The sequence below is a fragment of the Hyperolius riggenbachi genome, chromosome 2, assembly GCF_040937935.1.
Source record: "Hyperolius riggenbachi isolate aHypRig1 chromosome 2, aHypRig1.pri, whole genome shotgun sequence".
Lineage (NCBI taxonomy): Eukaryota > Metazoa > Chordata > Amphibia > Anura > Hyperoliidae > Hyperolius > Hyperolius riggenbachi.
Window position 1 is genome coordinate 133,841,721 of NC_090647.1, and position 18,649 is coordinate 133,860,369.

Sequence of the window (18,649 nt, forward strand, 5' to 3'; positions counted from 1 at the left end):
GATAACTAATCATACAAAGTTTTGTAAACAAACATTTGTAGACAGTCCCTATTCAGTGTGCAGGGGGAGGGGGCCCCATCCAAAATTTTGCAGGGGGTCCAGTGATTTCTAGTTACGCCCCCGACCATAGTCTATGAGAATCTTCACAGAGATATAATAATACTGTGTTTCACATCGAGCAGTACAGCAATAGGAGGTGCAAAGGTTTTAACCGCATCAGGGGTCCTGGACCAGAAGGGCCCAGCAGGGGTCCTCCTTCAACAGCTGTATTACCGTAGCTCTGTATTGGTGCTATGCTGGTAATGGTTGTCTCCATATGTGCTTTTAATATTGATAATTACTAACAAACTGTTCCCCTCCCCTGCATACACCTCTCAGACACTCAGTCTTCCTTGGCCTTGGCAGATTTTGTGCTCATCAGTTGCAATATATATAGACTACTTATGAGGCCCATTGTAAAACTTGCACTGGGCCTCATAGCTCCCTAGCTACTCCAGTGCCAAAATCTATCCATTTCATCCTGTTTATGATAAATGATTAGCCAGTCATTGCTTTTATTACACTTCAAATTATTTTCTAAATTGTAACTTTAAAAGTAAAATGTTGTTTTTTTTTTTTAATAAATAATAAGTGCTATTAAGGCATGTAAGGTTTTGTGAAAATCGAATCATTTTATTGCTTTATCTTAATGTTTGGGAATATTCAACTCCCACATAAGGCTTCCCAACATATCACACCCTCTCTGTCCTCCTCTAGTATGCTGGCGATGGACGAGAAGGGAGATAATTCCTTGATGTGCTGCTGAGTATCCTGTTCTGGAAGGGTGTGGTCTAAGCCAAAGATCAGAAGTGATTCTTGGACACAGAGGAAAAACCCCTGGCTCTGATGTAACAGTCTTCAGTTCCCAGCATAAAATGAGTGCTTGCAGTATAGGGCCCGTTTCCACTATTGCGTTGCGGAATCGCCGGCGAATCACCGCAGGCGAAATCGCATGCGGGTGCGATTCCGCATGCGGTTTTTGCCGCGATTTCGCATGCGATTTCGCATAGGTTAGGGTAATGCGATTTTAACCATGTCACTGCCTGTGTGAATTAACATGGGTACCTATGCGAAATCGCATGCGAAATCGCGGCAAAAAACGCATGGGGAAAACGCATGCGATTTCCCTATTAAATACATTGTGTGCGATTCGCCTGCATTCCACACGCAGGCGAATTCTGAGGGCCCTACCCTGCAGATTTTTTCTGCACAGAAAAACGTGCAGGAAAACGCACAAGTGGAAACAGTCCCATCCACTTGTACTAGCTGTGCGAATACGCATGCGAGCAACGTATGCGGATTCGCGATAGTGGAAACGGGCCCTTAGTCATTGCTTCATATCACACAAAAAAATGTTCAGACCTAAAACAGACAGTCCAAACATTTTTGAAAACATTTCTTAAATTGAACAGAGAAAGGTAAACACCTCTGTGAATTTTTATTCCTATCTGTAACCCCCCATTTTTTCGGTCATTTAACCAGAGATCAGTATAATTGCATTAAAAAAGAGACCATTGTATAACATCGCTAATCACATGAGAAGTCTATGGGGGATATATCAAAGAAGAATGGGTCATCGACCCGCTTACAACTGTAAATACACACAGGAAGAAGCAGAAACCCCAATATTAGAGCTAATAGGTTCCAATTAACAGAGCAAGTATGGTATCAACAATTGAACACTTTATTTAATATAGGCTACAAAGATAAAATAAAAACATCTAAAAACACGGCTTGGCCCTGAGGATTTTCTCTATCATCAATTCCAACTAAAATGTACAGAGAGTTTGTGTGTTCAAGGCCAACATTGGCCAATGTAAAATGCACATGGTCCTGACTGTCCAATTAATGTCAGCAAATGATCATAGTTGGTCAATGGTCAATGTATGTGGCCCATGATCCCCACAACAGATAAGATATATACATTTGTCACACTATAAAGTCAATATACAAAATATTCAACATATTGTTGCCACAATAGAAAGTGCAAATGCGTTGAATCAAGTATACATAAACTATATAATTAGCATGATTGCGTCCATATAGTGACTAGTAAAGTCGGAGGGAGATGTACTTCAGGATTTGGCAATCGCTGGATCCCCGAATTACTGTTATGTGGAGTGCTCAGTGTAGCATTGCTGCTATGACGGCGCCCAGCTTCGGTGCCCGGCTCTGGCGGTAGTGCCAAAATCATCTGCTTTACATTAACTATAGATTATTGAACTCAACTTTGTAAAGAAAGTGCCAGTGCTACTGTAATTATTATTATTATTATTTATTTATAAAGCGCCAACATATTCCATGGCGCTGTACAATGTAAGAAAACAAACAAGGGATACATAATGATACAGACAATGATATACATCAAATATGAACACTGACACAAGATACAGCACTGCTGACTACAACTTGATTTAACATGATGACTAAAATGTATAAATGTCTAACAGTGTGCAAGCAATTAAATTAATAACATTCCATGACACAAAAGGGTGAGAGCCCTGCCCTTGCGAGCTTACAATCTAAAGGAATGGGGTGGAAACAAGAGGTGGGGGAAGTATACAGTATATGTACAGGCAGTGCGTAATTAGGTTATTTAGTTAATTCAAACATAAGAGTGTAGTTGTAGTATATATAGAGTTAGGCCTAGTGCACACCAGAGCGTTTCCGCTGCGGTTTGCGATCCTCCTGCGGGTGCGGATCCGCTAGGGTAATGTATTTCAATGGGCTGGTGCACACCAGAGCGGGAGGCGTTTTGCAGAAACGCATACTCCCGGGCTGCAGCAGATTTTGGATTGCGGATGCGTTTCTGCCTCAATGTTAAGTATAGGAAAAACGCAAACCGCTCTGAAAAACGGCACTTCAGAGCGGTTTGCCAGGCGTTTTTTGTTACAGTAGCTGTTCAGTAACAGCTTTACTGTAACAATACAGGAAATCTACTACACCAAAACCGCTACACAAAACCGCAAAACGCTAGCTGAAACGCTACAGAAAAAGAAGAAAAAGCGTTTCAAAATCTGCTAGCATTTTGCGGATCTGCTAGCGGTTTTTGGTGTGCACCAGGCCTAACCGCACTCAGAAAAGAACCGTTGCAAGAATTGAATCAATCCAATTAGTAAGAAAGCTCTGGTGCCAATATCTGTGCATCAGAACACCAAATCAAATACAGCCAATAAGCAGGGCAGGAGAAAGGAGATCACTCCAATGGGGAAAATATAGCAATAACAGCACTTATCACTTTTATTTTATATTTCCATAGTGTTGGCATTTTTCTGGTGTTTTCTGCAGGCCTTTGCAAACAATGGCCCATATGCAATTTATTTTTCCTCCTGAGTTTTCTCCTAAGAGATTATTTTTCATCTACTCTTTAAAATAACTTTTCAGTACTTTACGATTGAAAAAGTACCAAAAAGTAAGTGAAAAAATACAATCAAATTTATTTTAAATATTTTCTTACTTTTTGGTGGTTTAACAGGCATTTTATTGACAAGTTTGAAAATATCACCTTGAGAAAACTCAGGAGAAAAAGTGAATTGCATATGGGCCAATATTAAATGTATCAACCATAAGTTGGCTTATCGGGGACAAGTGAAATGTTAGATAATAGTGCTCCTTGCAGGGCCTTGCAGAGACTGTGAGTGTATGGGAGGCCTTGGTTGTGCGTAAGTGGTGAGTCCACAGATGACCAATCTGAATTGGTTGACCAACCATTTTTGCATAAGCCGTATGCTGGGCAATTTGGTTTGGCTCTATCCCAGATAGTGTTCAGTGATACTATTGTTTTTAACCTGTTTTTTAGTGGGTTCTGTGACCTTTTGCACCTTATTAATGAGGTCACACTATAAAATTGTTACTTTTTTTATGCACATGTAGCAGCATTGGTAAAAAATGTTTTGGTTGATACACTTATACAGGTATACCTGCGCTGCTCCTTTAACAGAGTGGTGCAGAGTTTATAAGGGGCGGCCACCCATTTTTTATCTTTTTTAAATGTGTAAATTTGGATTTGATTCTCAGTGGAGTTTGCAATCTAATTTCCCACTGACTAGGACCAATTTTAGGGTAAGCCAATGAATTAAACAGTATGTACTTGAGGCTAGGAGCACACTAGGCAGAATCGCCAATGTTGCAGAAAATGCATGCGTTTTTTCAGGTAATAAAAGTCTATGGTGCTGCGTAAAAACCGCATATAGCCACGTTTTATAATGTGTGTTTTTCGAAACACTGCTCATTATGCCACCTTTAGGTCGCATCCAGTGAAGCATAATCAATGAAAAGTGTGCTTCACTGCCTCTATTAATGCACATGTTGTGTGGGAACATACAGTATGCAGTGCCAGCAATGGATTAAGAGGAAATGGGGCCCTAGGCAAGATTGCAGTTTTTGCCCACCGCTGATGGTCACTCTAGTTTTTTCTATAAGATTTGGTGGGGACTAGCATCCACCAGGCCCCTACACTCCATAGGCCCTAAGCAACTGCCTAGAAGGCTTGAATTGCCTTGTGGATGCAAGCTCTGTCCAGTGCATTGGGTTACTGTAACCCGTTGGACCCCAATGCACTGCATGCACTCTAAACATCACTTAGGCAGGGAACACACTTTTTCATGCACGTTTTCTGCACAGGAAAACTGAGAACTCATGGTAATCAATGGGCTTGTTCACACTTAATGCACTTTTCGTGCACAGAAAAAAACTGACATCCCTCAGTATAAGGCTGGGAGCACACATAACATAGCGTGAAAGGCTGCGTTTTATGTCATGTTTTATGTTAATGTTGTGTGCGTTTTTGCTGCACTTTTACTGCATTTTTGCTGCGTTTGCGTTAGCGGTTTTTTTTTTTTACCGCAGATGCATATAAAAAATGCATTTTGTATGCATTTTTCATGCGTTTTTCAATGCATTTTATGGTAATCCCTAGGAAGAGAACAGGAAGTGGATATAAATCATAAAACAATTTTTTCCCAAAAAACATTTTTCATGCGTTTTTGATGTGTCTATGAATACTATGCAACAAAACCAAAGTTTTTTAACCTCTTGCTGACCGCGTCACGCCGATGGGTGTGGCCGCGGCGGCAGCCCCAGGACCGCCTACCGCCGATTGGCGTAAAGTCCTGGGGCTCTGTTTTGCAGGAGATCGCGCGCGCATCTCCTGCTTGGGGGGCGGAGCTCCGCCCCACCCCGCCTTCAATCTTCGAGCGGGTATTGCCGCTCGGGAAACTGTTAGACGGCGTGATCGCCGTCTATTTACACTGTGCAACGCTGCGATCAGCAGCAGCGCTGTACTGGGGACAGCCGTGTGACACGGCTATCCCCCTGGGGGACAAGAGAGCGATCGGCTCTCATAGGCAGAAACCCATGACAGCCGATCGCCGTAATTGCCCGGCTGTGGGGAGGGAGGGAGGGAGGGAGGGAGGGAGGGAAGGGTTTTAAAGAAACAGGTTAAAAAAAAAAAAAAACATGAACAATAATATTTATTATTAAAAAAATAAACATGGGGGGAGCGATCAGACCCCACCAACAGAGAGCTCTGTTGGTGGGGAGAAAAGGGGGGGGGATCACTTGTGTGCGGTGTTGTGCAGCCCTGCAGCTTGGCCTTAAAGCTGCAGTGGCCAATTTTACTAAAAATGGCCTCGTCACTAGGGGGGTTTAGCCCCGCAGTCCTCAAGAGGTTAAAGCGCAGGTTTGAAAACGCATAGAAAACGCATATGCGTTTTTTATATGTGTTTTCTCCTGCGGCCCGTAGACTTCCATTAGTGGCAAAAACGCAGAGTTTTCCACAACGCTAGCATTTCTGCTGTGTGTGCACCTAACCTCATTCTGCACACTGTCAGTTTTCTCTATCAATTACATTAGCTCCTGTGAAAAAACACACGCGTTTTTCTGCATACAAACACACATGGTGTGCAGAAAATGTATAAAGAAAAATGCGCACAGAAAACTGAAAGACAGGTGTGTCCCCTGCCTTAGACTTACTATTGCAGGGTGAAGTTTTGCATTAAGATGCCTCCATAAAGTCACACTGCAATACACCACTTTGAAAGTAGCCTTTGGCCTGGCAGACCCTTGTGAAGCTTTCAGAGATACCAGAGAGTGCAAGTCCTAGCGCAGGTTACAAAACATTGATATGAAACCTGTTAGAGGAAATGAAACCTTTCTAAACACAACTAGCAGATTCATGTGTATTAACTGAAGCACACTGTGCATGACTTGACTGTTGCTTGGAAACAGTCAACATTGATCAGAACTGTTCATAAAAGGCTGATGTGGATGGGGAATCCCATGGAACAAATTGCTAAAGGGAAGACCCAGAGAGTGGGTGACACAGAGGTGCAGTGGGCCACATGAGTCACAGCACTCCGGGGACCTTTGCTTTGAGGAGCAGTGAGAGGTGTTATAAGGTGTGTGCTATAATTCTGACACATGACCACATACTGGAAACTTACATACTATTTACTGAATTAACCCCATACATACCTCTTGACTAAGTGCTTTCTCCACACGACCTTCTAAATGCACTAAACATAAGAGTGCACTCAGAGCCGGGACAAGGTCCTCCAGCACCCAAGGCTGAGACAACAAAGTGCGCCCCTCCATTCCTCCCACCCAGCCGCCACACACTGATTTCCATTACACTAAGATGTGCCCCAGGCCCCCAACACCTTAAAGGGACCTGGAGCAGGTGATAAAAACAAAATTTACATGTAACTGGGGCTTCCTCCAGCCCACCGTAGGCCGCGAGGTCCCCCGGCGTCCTCCTTGTTCCTTCCCTAGTCCCGGCTCCGGTTACAGGATGACTTCGGCCTGAAGTTGTCAGGTCTGCTCCCTGCTTCCATGGATTGTGCAATCACGCCAGCTGACTACGCGTCATCATGCCTGCCGCCATCAGAGTCCTGCTCATGCGCCGTTCAATCCTAGAGAGCCACGCATGTGCAGGACTCTCACGCCGGCCGGTGTGATGATGCGTAGCAAGCCGGTGTAATGGCGCAAAGTTGTCCTGTAACCGGAGCCGGAACCAGGGAAGGAGCCAGGAGGACGCCGGGGGAACTCGCGGCATACGGTGGGCTGGAGGAAGCCCCAGGTACGTGTAAATTTTTATCACCTGCTCAGGGTTCCTTTAAACTCTAGTTATCTGGCTTGCAGTCACTGCCATTTATCCCCTTTTCTTTCTGCTCTCTTTCAGGAGACACAGCACAATCCATCCAAATGCACTAATCTTTGTCAGTTGATCCCTATAGCAGAACATGATAGTAACCTAAACTCACCTGTAAAGCAAGGCATGTTGGGCAATGTCATATCCATAGGGAAAAATCACTTGTGCGCTAGGTTGTATGGCCCTGCAGCGAGGCCTTAAAGCCGCAGTGGCCTAAATTGTAAAAAATAGCCTGGTCACTAGGGGGGTGTAAGCCTACGGTCCTCAAGTGGTTAGGGCGCCAAGAAATTTGGGCGCGGAGCAAAGCCAAAAAACGGAATATAATGAAGTACCAAGTAATGCTGGCGGCTGCAGCACATATCACTCTGCATCATCTCACACTGTTCCTATAGACAGCCATGACATGCAGGTGATTGTAGGCAAAAGAAGGATGTCCCGCTACACCAAGGGTGGGTGTAAAACTTTTCTTCCTTTATTAGCACATCAGTAAACACACAAAAGGCTGACGCATATCGGAGCTCTGAAAGGCTCCTTAATCATAGAGCTATGATTAAGGATAGGGCTATGAGCTCCCTTGGTGTAGCGGGACATCCTTCTTTTGCCTACATGTCCTGATATTTGTGGTTCCTGCTCCCTTGGGACGAGCAGCGGTGGTGATAGCGTTCCTACCCCCTTCTTTCTATGCAGGTGATTGCTCCACTGCTGCACTGCTCCCTGCCTGGCCCTGGCACAATGGACAGCAGAGCAGCTTTCCCTGGTGTCACCCACCCTCTTTTATGATATGACACCGCTAACACCCACCTAGTGACACTACTGAGGCAAAGTGAAAATATTGTGGTCTGATGAAGCAAAATTTTAAAGGACGCCTGCACTGAGATGAATATGGAGGCTAACATATTTATTTCCTTTTTCAATGCACATTGCCTGACTGTCCTGCTGATCCACTGCATATAATACTTTAAGTCATAGACCCTAAACAAACATGCAAGTCAAATGTTTCTGACTGACGTCTGACTGGATTAGCCACATGCTTCTTTCAGGTGTGTGATTCAGATGTTACTACAGTCAAATAGATCATCAGGACTGTCACGCAACTGGTATTGGTTAAAAGGAAATAAATATGGCAGCTTCCCTATTCCTCTCAGTTTAGGTGTCCTTAAATTTTATTTTGGAAATTTTGGATTCCATGTCTTAAAAAGTAGAAGAACCATCTGGCTTATTTTTTAGTGCACAGTTCCAAGCCCAGGCCCATATCGAATTAACTTTTCTCCTAGGTGATATTTTACATCAATAAAATGCCTTTTAAGCCACCAGCAAGCAAGAAAATACTCAAAATAATTTTAGTAGTACCTTTTTACCTACTTTTGGTATTTTTTAATTGCAAAGTGCTGAAATGTTTCAAAGGACGGATGAAAAATTACCTGCTAGGAAGAAAGTTAGGAGTTTCCGGTAATTGAATAAGGGGCTCAGTGTCTGTGATGGTATGAGGGTGCATGAGTGCAGATAGCATGAGTAGCTTGCTTATCTGAGAAGCCACCATTAAATGTATGATTTACAGTAATGGGACAATGTACAGAGCTGTGGAAGATGTTGGCGCTATATAAATACTAAATAATAATGATTAGTTGCCATCAATAAGATGTTTTTTTCAGGGAAGACCTAAAGGTGGTAGCACACGATACAATAAAATGATCCGATTTTACAGTAATTCGATAAAAACGATCGTATCTCTGGAAAAAATCGAAAGCTTTTTTTTCATTCGACTGAAAAATCCGATCGGATTTCACGTTTTTTTCCGATTTAAATTGATCCAGAATGCCAGATATTTCTCTTCAATTTCTACTAAAGATTGTATGGTGTGTGTTGGATTGTTAATTTATTAATATACACACCCAAGCAATTTTCTCTGAGTTTCCAATCATTTTTATCATAATTGAGGAGAAAATTGAACGTACGTGTGTGGTACATTGGTCATATTTTTGAAACATTGAACAGATATTTAAAAAATTGTATGGTGTGTGGCCACCTTAAGTCTATGCCAAATTGAATTTTGCACGTATTACAGCAGCATGACTCCACAGTAAAATAGTCCAAGTGCTAAACTGGCCTGACTGCAGTCCAGACCTGCCACTCACTAAAATATTTGGCACATTATGTGATAAAACAGACACCCCCAACTGTTTAGCAGTTGAAATCCTATATCAGCCATCAGTAGGAGAACATTTCACAGTTGTCAAAGATCTATAGAGCGTGGTTTAAAGGAGAGGCGATACAGCACTATGGTTGTTGTGTTTGTGCCCCAAATTTTTTAAACATGTTGCTGGTATTTAACCTTTTAGGGACCAACGTAGTTTGAATCTACATCCAGCAGATTGTGCTGCCGCCCTGACTGGACGTAGATTCAACGTCCACGATAACGAACCGTCCCGACGCGATCATGCGCACCGGAGAGGGGAGATGTCAGCTGTCATATGACAGCTGACATCTCCCCTCAGTGATCAAAAGCCATCGCGTATGGCTTCTGATCACGTGATATGATCGCAGGCGGATGATAGTGATCACTTACAGAGCTGCGGCAGTGGGAGTGGAAAGAAGAGGATCCATTCACCTTCCTGCCGTTCCCCCGTCGATCAGCGCTCCCCTCCGCTCTGGCCGGCATCCCTGCTGTATTAACGCTAAGTGCCGGGTCCCGGATTGATGACGTCATCAAGTTGCGACCCGGAACATAGCGTCAGTACAGCAGGGAAGCCAGCGAGAGTGGAGGTGTCCACAGCTGCTCATCGCTGGAGCCTGAGAGGTGAGTAAAGGCATCTGGTGAAAGGGGGAACATCTGGAAGCAGGGGGGGACACACAGCCCAGCAAACCCCAGCAGGGATCCAGCTGCCTGATCCCCCAAATGCACCCTTCCCATGCACATGTAAAATGTCTGGTCCTTAAGGGGGGTAGGCAGCCGGTCCCGAAGGGGTTAATTAAAAATTAAAAAAACATTTCTCAGTTTTAACATTTTCTATGCATTCTTTGTAGTAATGAAATCAAGTGTTTGACCACTGCATTCAGTACATTTTGCATAGCATCCCAACCAGGGCCTGATTTACCATAAGGCACTGTAGACACACGACTACAGGCGCCTGATGATGGAAAGGCAGCTCACTCCCCTTTCCCGAGTGCCTCCCTCCCGCCTTCCCTATGCAGAGTCCTGATGAGAGTGTAAATGAGAGGTTACTTACCCAGCTCTCGACATTCCACTGACAAGATCTCCCGTCAGTCAGGGGTACTTCTAGCTATCTAATACTAGAGGTAACATCTAGCTACTTAATACTGAGGGTACCTTTGGCTACCTAGTGCTAAGGGGCACCTGTAGGCAGCTATGATGGGCAAGGGAAGTGAGGGAGATCTCACAGCTGGGAAAGCTAGCACACTTGCGGTGTGGTTTGGTGGAGATTTGTAGGTTCATGGAGGGTGAAGTCTAAGGTGCCAGGACTTCTGTGCCTATAGGCTCAAGTGAGGTACATCCAGGCCTGATGATCCCTACTTTTTTATGGAGTTGTACTATATCATATTTTACAGCCCAGTATTATACCTTTTTCACCACCTACCAATCAAAAAGGGATGTACGCAAACTGAGAATAGCATGATCACCCTGTAGTGACATATTCTGAGTATTTCTTTACTTGCTAGATATTCAGAAGTGGTTCTGTGATTTCCCATATGAACAGCGATGCCACAGACACACCTGTCAAATCATTCTTCAACTCTGGATAGGAAATGTTCACACACATATACAGGCCCGGTGTGTGTTTGCTTTATTGCTAAGCCATATATGGTTATAATTAAATGAGCTCTGGTTGTTTACTTATAAGTGGAGCTTGACAGAAATTTACTGGGTAGGATTTATAAAATTCAGCAAGGCATGGTTCACACTTATCTATGAGAATCTGCGTTTTTCCCTCTGGGTTTTTTTATTTTTTTTATTTTTCCTCTGTGCACAGTTTAATGGATTGCACATCGCTCACAGAATAGAAAAGCAGCAACACTGCAATGTGATTTTAAAGCACAGAAAAATCACATAATGCCAAACACATGAAAAAAACAGAACAACTGAGGAAAAATATGATTTCGTTAAAATACATTAGATATGCAATGAAACGTAAAATGGCAAAAAAACAAACAAACAAACAAACAAACAAACAAAAACACACAACGCGCACAAATTCTGATAAGTGTGAATGTGGCTGAATACTAATGAAGAGTGTAATTAAACAGCCCACAGATATTCATTGTTAAGATGTGCAAACCAAAATTTGACCACCAAGGATCTTCCAAGCGACAGATCAATGTATAGACATCAGAGCCGGATCATCCACAAAGCAAGCCTAGGCAGTTGCCTATGGCCTGTAGAGAGTCTAGGGGTCTGGTGGATGCTACCCCCACCATATCATATTAAAAAAGCCAGGTGATCATCAGCAGTGGGCAAAAACTGCTAAAACCTTTTCCGATAGACATAGATGCCAGCACAAACAAACTTGCATGTTCTTCTTTATGGATGGTAATATTGGGGAAGGTGCAGGAGAGCTGCAATAGTTGCTTTTTTTTTCTTTTTGCAGGGAAAAATATTCCACACTACAAGGGGAAGAAAAAAAATTAACCCAGCTGGCTGTTGCAATGAGGTGTATTGAGGGCGGGTGCCTGGATGCCACGGCAGTGCAGACCTCAATTTGCTGCCCAATTTCACTGCAAACATATAGAAGGTTCTAATCGTTTAATAACTGCATGAAGCTTTATAACTCATGAACTTGGTTCATTAATCTCTCTTTTGCTGTTTGGAAGTACCGGTAGCAGCATTCCCTGATAAAACATAGCCGCTTCCTCAGCTACCCACAAATATGAAATATCATAATCACACACATCAGGACAAGGGGAAAAAGAACGATTAGACAACTGATTGCTGTTCTTTCCACCTGGATACGATGGCACCATTTTATTATCAGCGCTGCGTAATATGTTGGCGCTTTATAAATACAATAAATAAATAAATTACACTGGAACTGGGTACTGGGTACACTGGAACTGGGCCCAGTCCAGCTTACAATTTTAGGATATGTTTGCACAGCTTGGGGTTGGATTTAGTAACAATCCAGGATTCATACTATTTTATGTAACTGTTTATGTTTAGTCCTTCTGCCAAAAAACAACATATACAGTATATATATACATATATATATATATATATATATATATATATATAGTTAACGGACATTACGTTTTGATCAATAAGACTCTAGTGAACGTCCGGACTAAAAATCGACTCAGCAGCACTTAAAAGGCTTGGTGTTTCTTTAACAGTTTCACAGCATCAGAACTTTGTTTCTCTTATACAAGTCTCATTTTTAGCTGCACAGAAGAAAACTGCCCGGGCTTTTTTCCCCTGATGCTGTGCAAAGCATGATGGGATTTCTGATGTTGTTGTTCTCTTTCTGCTGCTTTGGTGCAATTTTTTTTTTTTTTACATTTTGAATTTGACATTTGAAGCCTAGCGAGTGCAGCTGGGAGGGGTAATCAGGACACAGGACAGTTGGAACTGTGTCTCCTGCTCCTTGTCACCTCCTATCAACCAAAAAGATGTCTGCTCCCATGACAAAGATGGCAGCCCCCATGAATCACAAACATTTGCCTGTTCTTTTAAAACAGGGTGGGTAGGAGATTATATTATCCATCTATTCTAATTAACATAACTAATGTAACTTGATGACAGTATGTTTGTTTAGGCTGAAGTTCCCCTTTAAGGCTGGGTTCACAGTGGTCATTTGCATAATGCACGCATTATAATGAGAGTGAGCTGCAATGGAGACTGGCAATAGCCTAAACCTGCATGCAGCGAGTTAAAATAACATGATCAAATGCAATGCAGTACTGTGAGCAGGCCCATAGAATTTTATGGGCAGTGAGATGACATGCAGAATTATTCTACAACACAACTGAGCACTGTGAACGTGGCCTAAGGGTCTGATCCAATCCACTTTTTCTTCAAAGTTTTCTCCTAGGTGATATTTCACATCTTATCGATAAAATGCCTTTTAAGACACCAGCAAGCAAGGAAATACTCAAAAACAATTTTGACAGTACTTTTTCACTTACTTCTTGGTACTTTTTCATTTACAGAGTGCAGAAAAGTTATTTTAAACAGAAGGTGAACATTATCTCCTAGGAGAAAACTTAGGAGAAAAAGTGCACTGGATCGGGCCCAAGGTGATATGCATAAATCTATGCATTAAAAGTATAACACTGCTTTCTGAATAAACCCCTAAGTGATCTGAAGGTGGCCACATTAGGCATTAATGCTCAACCAGCATTTGATGATCTGAACACCACAACATATTTCTTAGGTAAAATGATAAATCTAGCATAGATGTTTTCAGAACTGTCACACATGGTTGTGTGGGATTGCTGCTGCAGTCAGACAGACAAGATAACCTCACTAATCTTTTTATTCTCAGTAGTTAAGTTTGTGCTGGGTGCCCAATGCTTTTCATCTGATAAATACCAGTTGTTACACTAATTTCTGAGCATGTCAGAGTCTAAGATCATTTTACTGTACAGAATTCAGAGTATAGCTATGCTGAATTTGCATTTTCCAGGAAAATGAAAGGATTTTCCCCTGCTGATTATCGGGCAGCAGCGTGGTAGATTTAAACAGTAGAAGTGATTTCTGCATTTTCTCCCTCTGCTCTACATCACGGTGATCTTTAGTCGCACAACTTGCAATTCATATATAATATTCTGTAGCAGTGGTCCAATAATAGGTTCTCAACAAAGTTGGTCCATACAAAGGCTATGTGTTTCCAGGGGGTACTTCTGATTAGTTTGGTAGTTTTCTGACAGTCAATGTCAATTCATAATAACAAGAATACATCTAATATAAACAAAGCTGAATGTGTATTTAAATAATCTAAAACCACAGCTTAATGTTTGGAAAGAATAGATTTTATACTTGAAGTAGAGAGAGCAGAGGTTGGATCGGCACTAGATGAGGCAGACCTTACTGGGGGTTTGTTGGGGTTACTTACTGTGCCTCCAGACCAATTACAGTCATAGCAATTTGGAGAAGAAAAGAATCCGGGCACCAGGAAGAGCTCTGAGGAAGAAAGCGTTGGGTTTTCGAAACGGCTGTTAGGCCGCCATCTGTTGTATGCTGTATCTGTCTGGTGGGATGAAATAAAGTGGGGTGTGCATAGCAGCTCTTCCTGGTGCCCGGATTCTTTTCTTCTCCACATTGCTATGACATTTTATACTTGGTTTGTGTGGCTGGGACCTTTTCACATCAGCTGTATTCTGTTTGGTTTTTGAAATGCAAGTACAGTAAAGTAACAATTGGAATCGTGGGAATGTATTCATACTGAACGCGTTTCCAATTTTCTAAAAAGGCAATCGTAGTTGTGCTGCATTTTTACTGCATTTCAATTGAGCCCAATATAGTGAAAATCGCAAAACGCAAAATGCGTTTGGGATTGAACTTTTAAAAAAAATTGTGAATCACTGCTCTGTAAGCCTGTGACACCCATACAAGTACCTGATTCGCCACATAGCTGTTGTTAGTGGGGATTCTGGGGAACTGCCCACATGTTTTTACAGCAAGGGGCAACATACAGGACTTAGTTCACACTATGCTAGATTATAATGGATGCATGATCATCATTGCATGTTCTGGTGCTGGGAGTATTGCGGGTTCACTGCAGGACAAAGGAATGAAAGTGCAGTGGGATGAGTGACAACATGTGCAGCCGGACTTTTCTGGCAACAGACAAAACTGGAACAGATCAATGTAAACTGGCCCATAGGAAACCAGTGCAATCTTCAACCCGTCCACCTTCTGTATGCACTTTGTAGTTGCACTTTCTGTATGCAACCGCATGTGTCAATGTGCAGCAGACATAGCTTGCACCAAGTCTTAGTTGTTAAGGCTGGGACCACACTGGTGTATGCGAAAATACATGCATGATTTCCACACGTGAATGTTTGCACATTCTGCACGTTTCCGTGCGTTTAAACCCATGCATTGTTCTACAGCAGCTGACACTTTTCAATGTACAAAAAAAAAACCGCACACATTGTGCGATTTTATTCTTCAAGATGTTTTTTTTTTCTTGCATGCCAAAATCTTATTCAATAGTCAAACAACCCATTGACTAACATCCGTTGTAATGCGATTTTGCATGTGGAAAAAGCGAGCAATTTTGCCAAGCGTGGTCCAAGTTTAATCTCCAGCCAGGATAATATATATAATGACCTTAGAGCATTAGCTTGTGAGCTCCTTTGAGGGACAGATAGTAACATAATAACATAAACAGTTTGATGTACTGTACTCAGAAAAGTGCCACGAAACATGTCAGTGCTACATACCGCTAAAAGCATTATAACAATGACAGCTATCAGTCTGATTAGTGATCCCACAAAAGATGCACCCGTGGTTGGATGAATTGTTGCAATTGTGTGGAATCAGCTTTGTGCCATGGGCTATACTAAGAACATTCACCTCTTATTGCTCTGTGCATCTTGCTATATAGTAAGCTATGTTTGAATTACAAATTTCGCCAGTCGTGTCACAGACTTTTTTTTTTCTTTTTAGTTATTTAAAATGCCCAACAGTTTACAGATTGCAAAAAAGTTTGTGGCAGATTTTCAAAGAAAACAAAAAACATTGAAGATAGTTTAGGGAACAGAAGCAAAATCCTATTAACTGTACTGTTTCATTTGTATATAAAAAAAAAAAAAAGCTGTTTTAAGTATAGATTTTTTTTTCCGAAAAAAAAACAAAACAAAACGTCAATTTGTTATGCTAAAGATTTTTCTTGTAAATGATAGCATCACAGTGCAATAGCTGCTGTTAGGAGCATAGTGAAAGGCCTGTTAACCACATCACAGTATACCAGGGGTATAACAGCTGTTCCTCCCTGCTGTGATGTTCTATCACACAGGTTAGATAGGGTAACCTGGCCTTGTGGTCACTCAGCAGTGCAGTAGTCAGGTGTAATATTCCTCACCTTGCCTCCTTTTGAGCTGTACCTTTTCTTTGCACTTCTCCCCGAAATCTTCAGGCATGTGTGTGGATTGTGACAAATCAAATCTGTGCTGAACTTTCTGCAGCTGTCTCTGACACACACACATGCTGGGGAGTACCCCACTACTCCCTCTATGATGTCATAGGTGGAGGGGCTGTCCGTGAATGATTCAAAACCCCTCTGTGAACTGCTGTCCAATACAGATTAACCCTTCTCACTGACTGTGAGTCACAGGGGTTGAACAAGACAGTTTGAGCTAAATTTCCTGTATTTGTGGACTGCTAACTATTATCACTTACTCATTTTTGCCAGTTAGAATTTGTAACTGGCTGGCTTACCTGGTAACATTTCTCATTTTGTCATTGTGTAATATGGGAAGAGCATGGGAATTGGCACTTGCACATATTTTGTGCTTGTTAAAGAGAACCTGTTGTAAATCTGCACAATACCAACATAGTATTAGCATAAGAATTAAAATAATGTCACAGACTATATACAGTAGTACCACAGAATACCCAGATAGCTCATAGTGACCCAGAACCGCTAGGAAAGTATAAGGGGGCTAAAAGGGAGCAAAAAAGTCCTCTTACTTAAAATCAATGCCCAGTGTAAGTTGCTATCGTAAAGAATACCCGAAGTGACATATGACATGATGGGATAGACATGTGTATGTGCAGTGCCAAGCACACAGATAACTAGGCTATGTTCCTTTTTTACTTTCTCTGCCTGAAAGAGTTAAAAATCAGGTATGTAAGTGACAGTTTCTGTCTGAGTCGGGACTGGGTCAGACTACAGCGTAACCCTCACTGATAAGACTTTACAGCCATAAACACTTTTCTGGCAGAAAATGGCTTCGGAGGTCAGAAAAGAGATAAAAAGAGGCAATAGTTCATAGATTTTAGCTCTGGCATACTTCACTGCATGTGTCATTGAGCAGAGACAATGAAACAGTAAAAACTAAAAAATTAGATTTAAATATAAAATAAAACTGTGGGATAACTAAAAAACGTCATTTTTGGAGAAGAAGTATAGATACAATATGTTTATCTCATCATTCTTTTTTTCACCTCGGATGTCCTTTAAAAAATAAGTTATTTGCAATAATGCAGCTTTAAGTGAGCAACAGTGGTTTCCCATGATGCATCCATCCCAAATATGCAAATTATGTCTTTATTTCCCTAAAGCCAGGCTCACATCCAGAACCGCTGGTGTATAGCAAGCCTACAGCGTATACATTTTTCAGAGCCACATCATCCTAACACGTAATCAGCCTGTTTTGGACTTTCTCGTCCTCATCGATGCGTGGCAGAAATTGATGTGGCTTACACTGATGTGGCACCCAGATAGCTCATGGTGACCCAGAACCATTAGGAAAGTACAGAGGGTTAAAACATACTGAAAAACCATCCTGCTACAATACAACGCTGTGTAATTTGTGTGAGAAAACGCGGAAGAGCCGCCGCCATGAGTCAGCGGCTGGCGGCTCTTTCCGCGCTCAGCGGCCACACACACGGGGAGGCAGCCGCCTCCTCCCAGCATGAGGCGGCTGTCCCCATTGTGGAGCACGGAGAAACCGCCGCGTCAGACGCGGCGGTTAGCGCGCATGGCCCCGCCGCGGAGGTTCTGCAGAGCGGGGCTGGTGTGGCTGGGACACGTAGTCCCTCTGGTTCAAGAGTGACGCGCGCGCGCGCACTGAGGCAGAGCAGATATGCCAGCCAGAAGGGAGTCAGCTGACCAGGTTGGTCAGCTGACCCTGGTTCCTCTTCTGATTGGTCCGGCACTTGGGGAGGTGCTGGAGAGGCCTCTGGGCATATATACTGCGGGCTGTTCACTTGCTCTTTGTCTGGCGTTGCGATCACATACGTGGAAGCACCCAGATCCGTAGTCAGATCCGCAAGTGTGCCGGGACCAGCTGGAGCTGTAATCCTACACTTAGCTAGATTCTTTTGATAGCTAAATATTTCTCGATATTTCTGATACCCTGTTGCCGAACCCTGCCTGTACCTTGACTCCGCCTTCGCTTTACGATACTGTACCTTATCTGTTCGTGTGTGTACGACCTGGCTGGTCCGACCTCGAGAACCGACCTCACTGTTGGAGGCGGTTCCCCGTCCTGTCAGTGACACCTCCTCCAGAGTGTCACTTTTAGATCTGCCTTCCTACTGTCAGTCTGACTCCTCCCGTCTTGGAGAGCTCAGGTCTGCGGAAGGAATCTGTGCAGTACTCCTTGCTGCACTGAGGCTTAGTCCTCTGTGTTACTGTTACACCAAACACTACACTCTACTCAGGTGAACAGAGGTTAGCTAGTATATCGGATTAACGGTGATACTGCAGATCACATATAATCTGGTATACATTTCCCCGTGATACTGCAGATCACCGGTAATCAGATCCTCTCTGTGCT

The 18,649-nt window shown here is 42.7% G+C and overlaps 1 protein-coding gene across 1 annotated transcript in view; it reads right to left on the reverse strand.

Moving 5' to 3' along the window:
- Window positions 1-16,304, reverse strand: part of LOC137544087 (zinc finger E-box-binding homeobox 1-like) — an 85,505-nt gene extending 69,201 nt beyond the window's left edge. Inside the window, exon 1 of the mRNA XM_068265150.1 lies at window positions 16,228-16,304. Coding sequence (XP_068121251.1) covers window positions 16,228-16,285 — 58 coding nt within the window. The 5' untranslated portion in view covers window positions 16,286-16,304. The remainder of the gene's footprint in view (window positions 1-16,227) is intronic.
- Window positions 16,305-18,649: the final 2,345 nt, after the last annotated feature.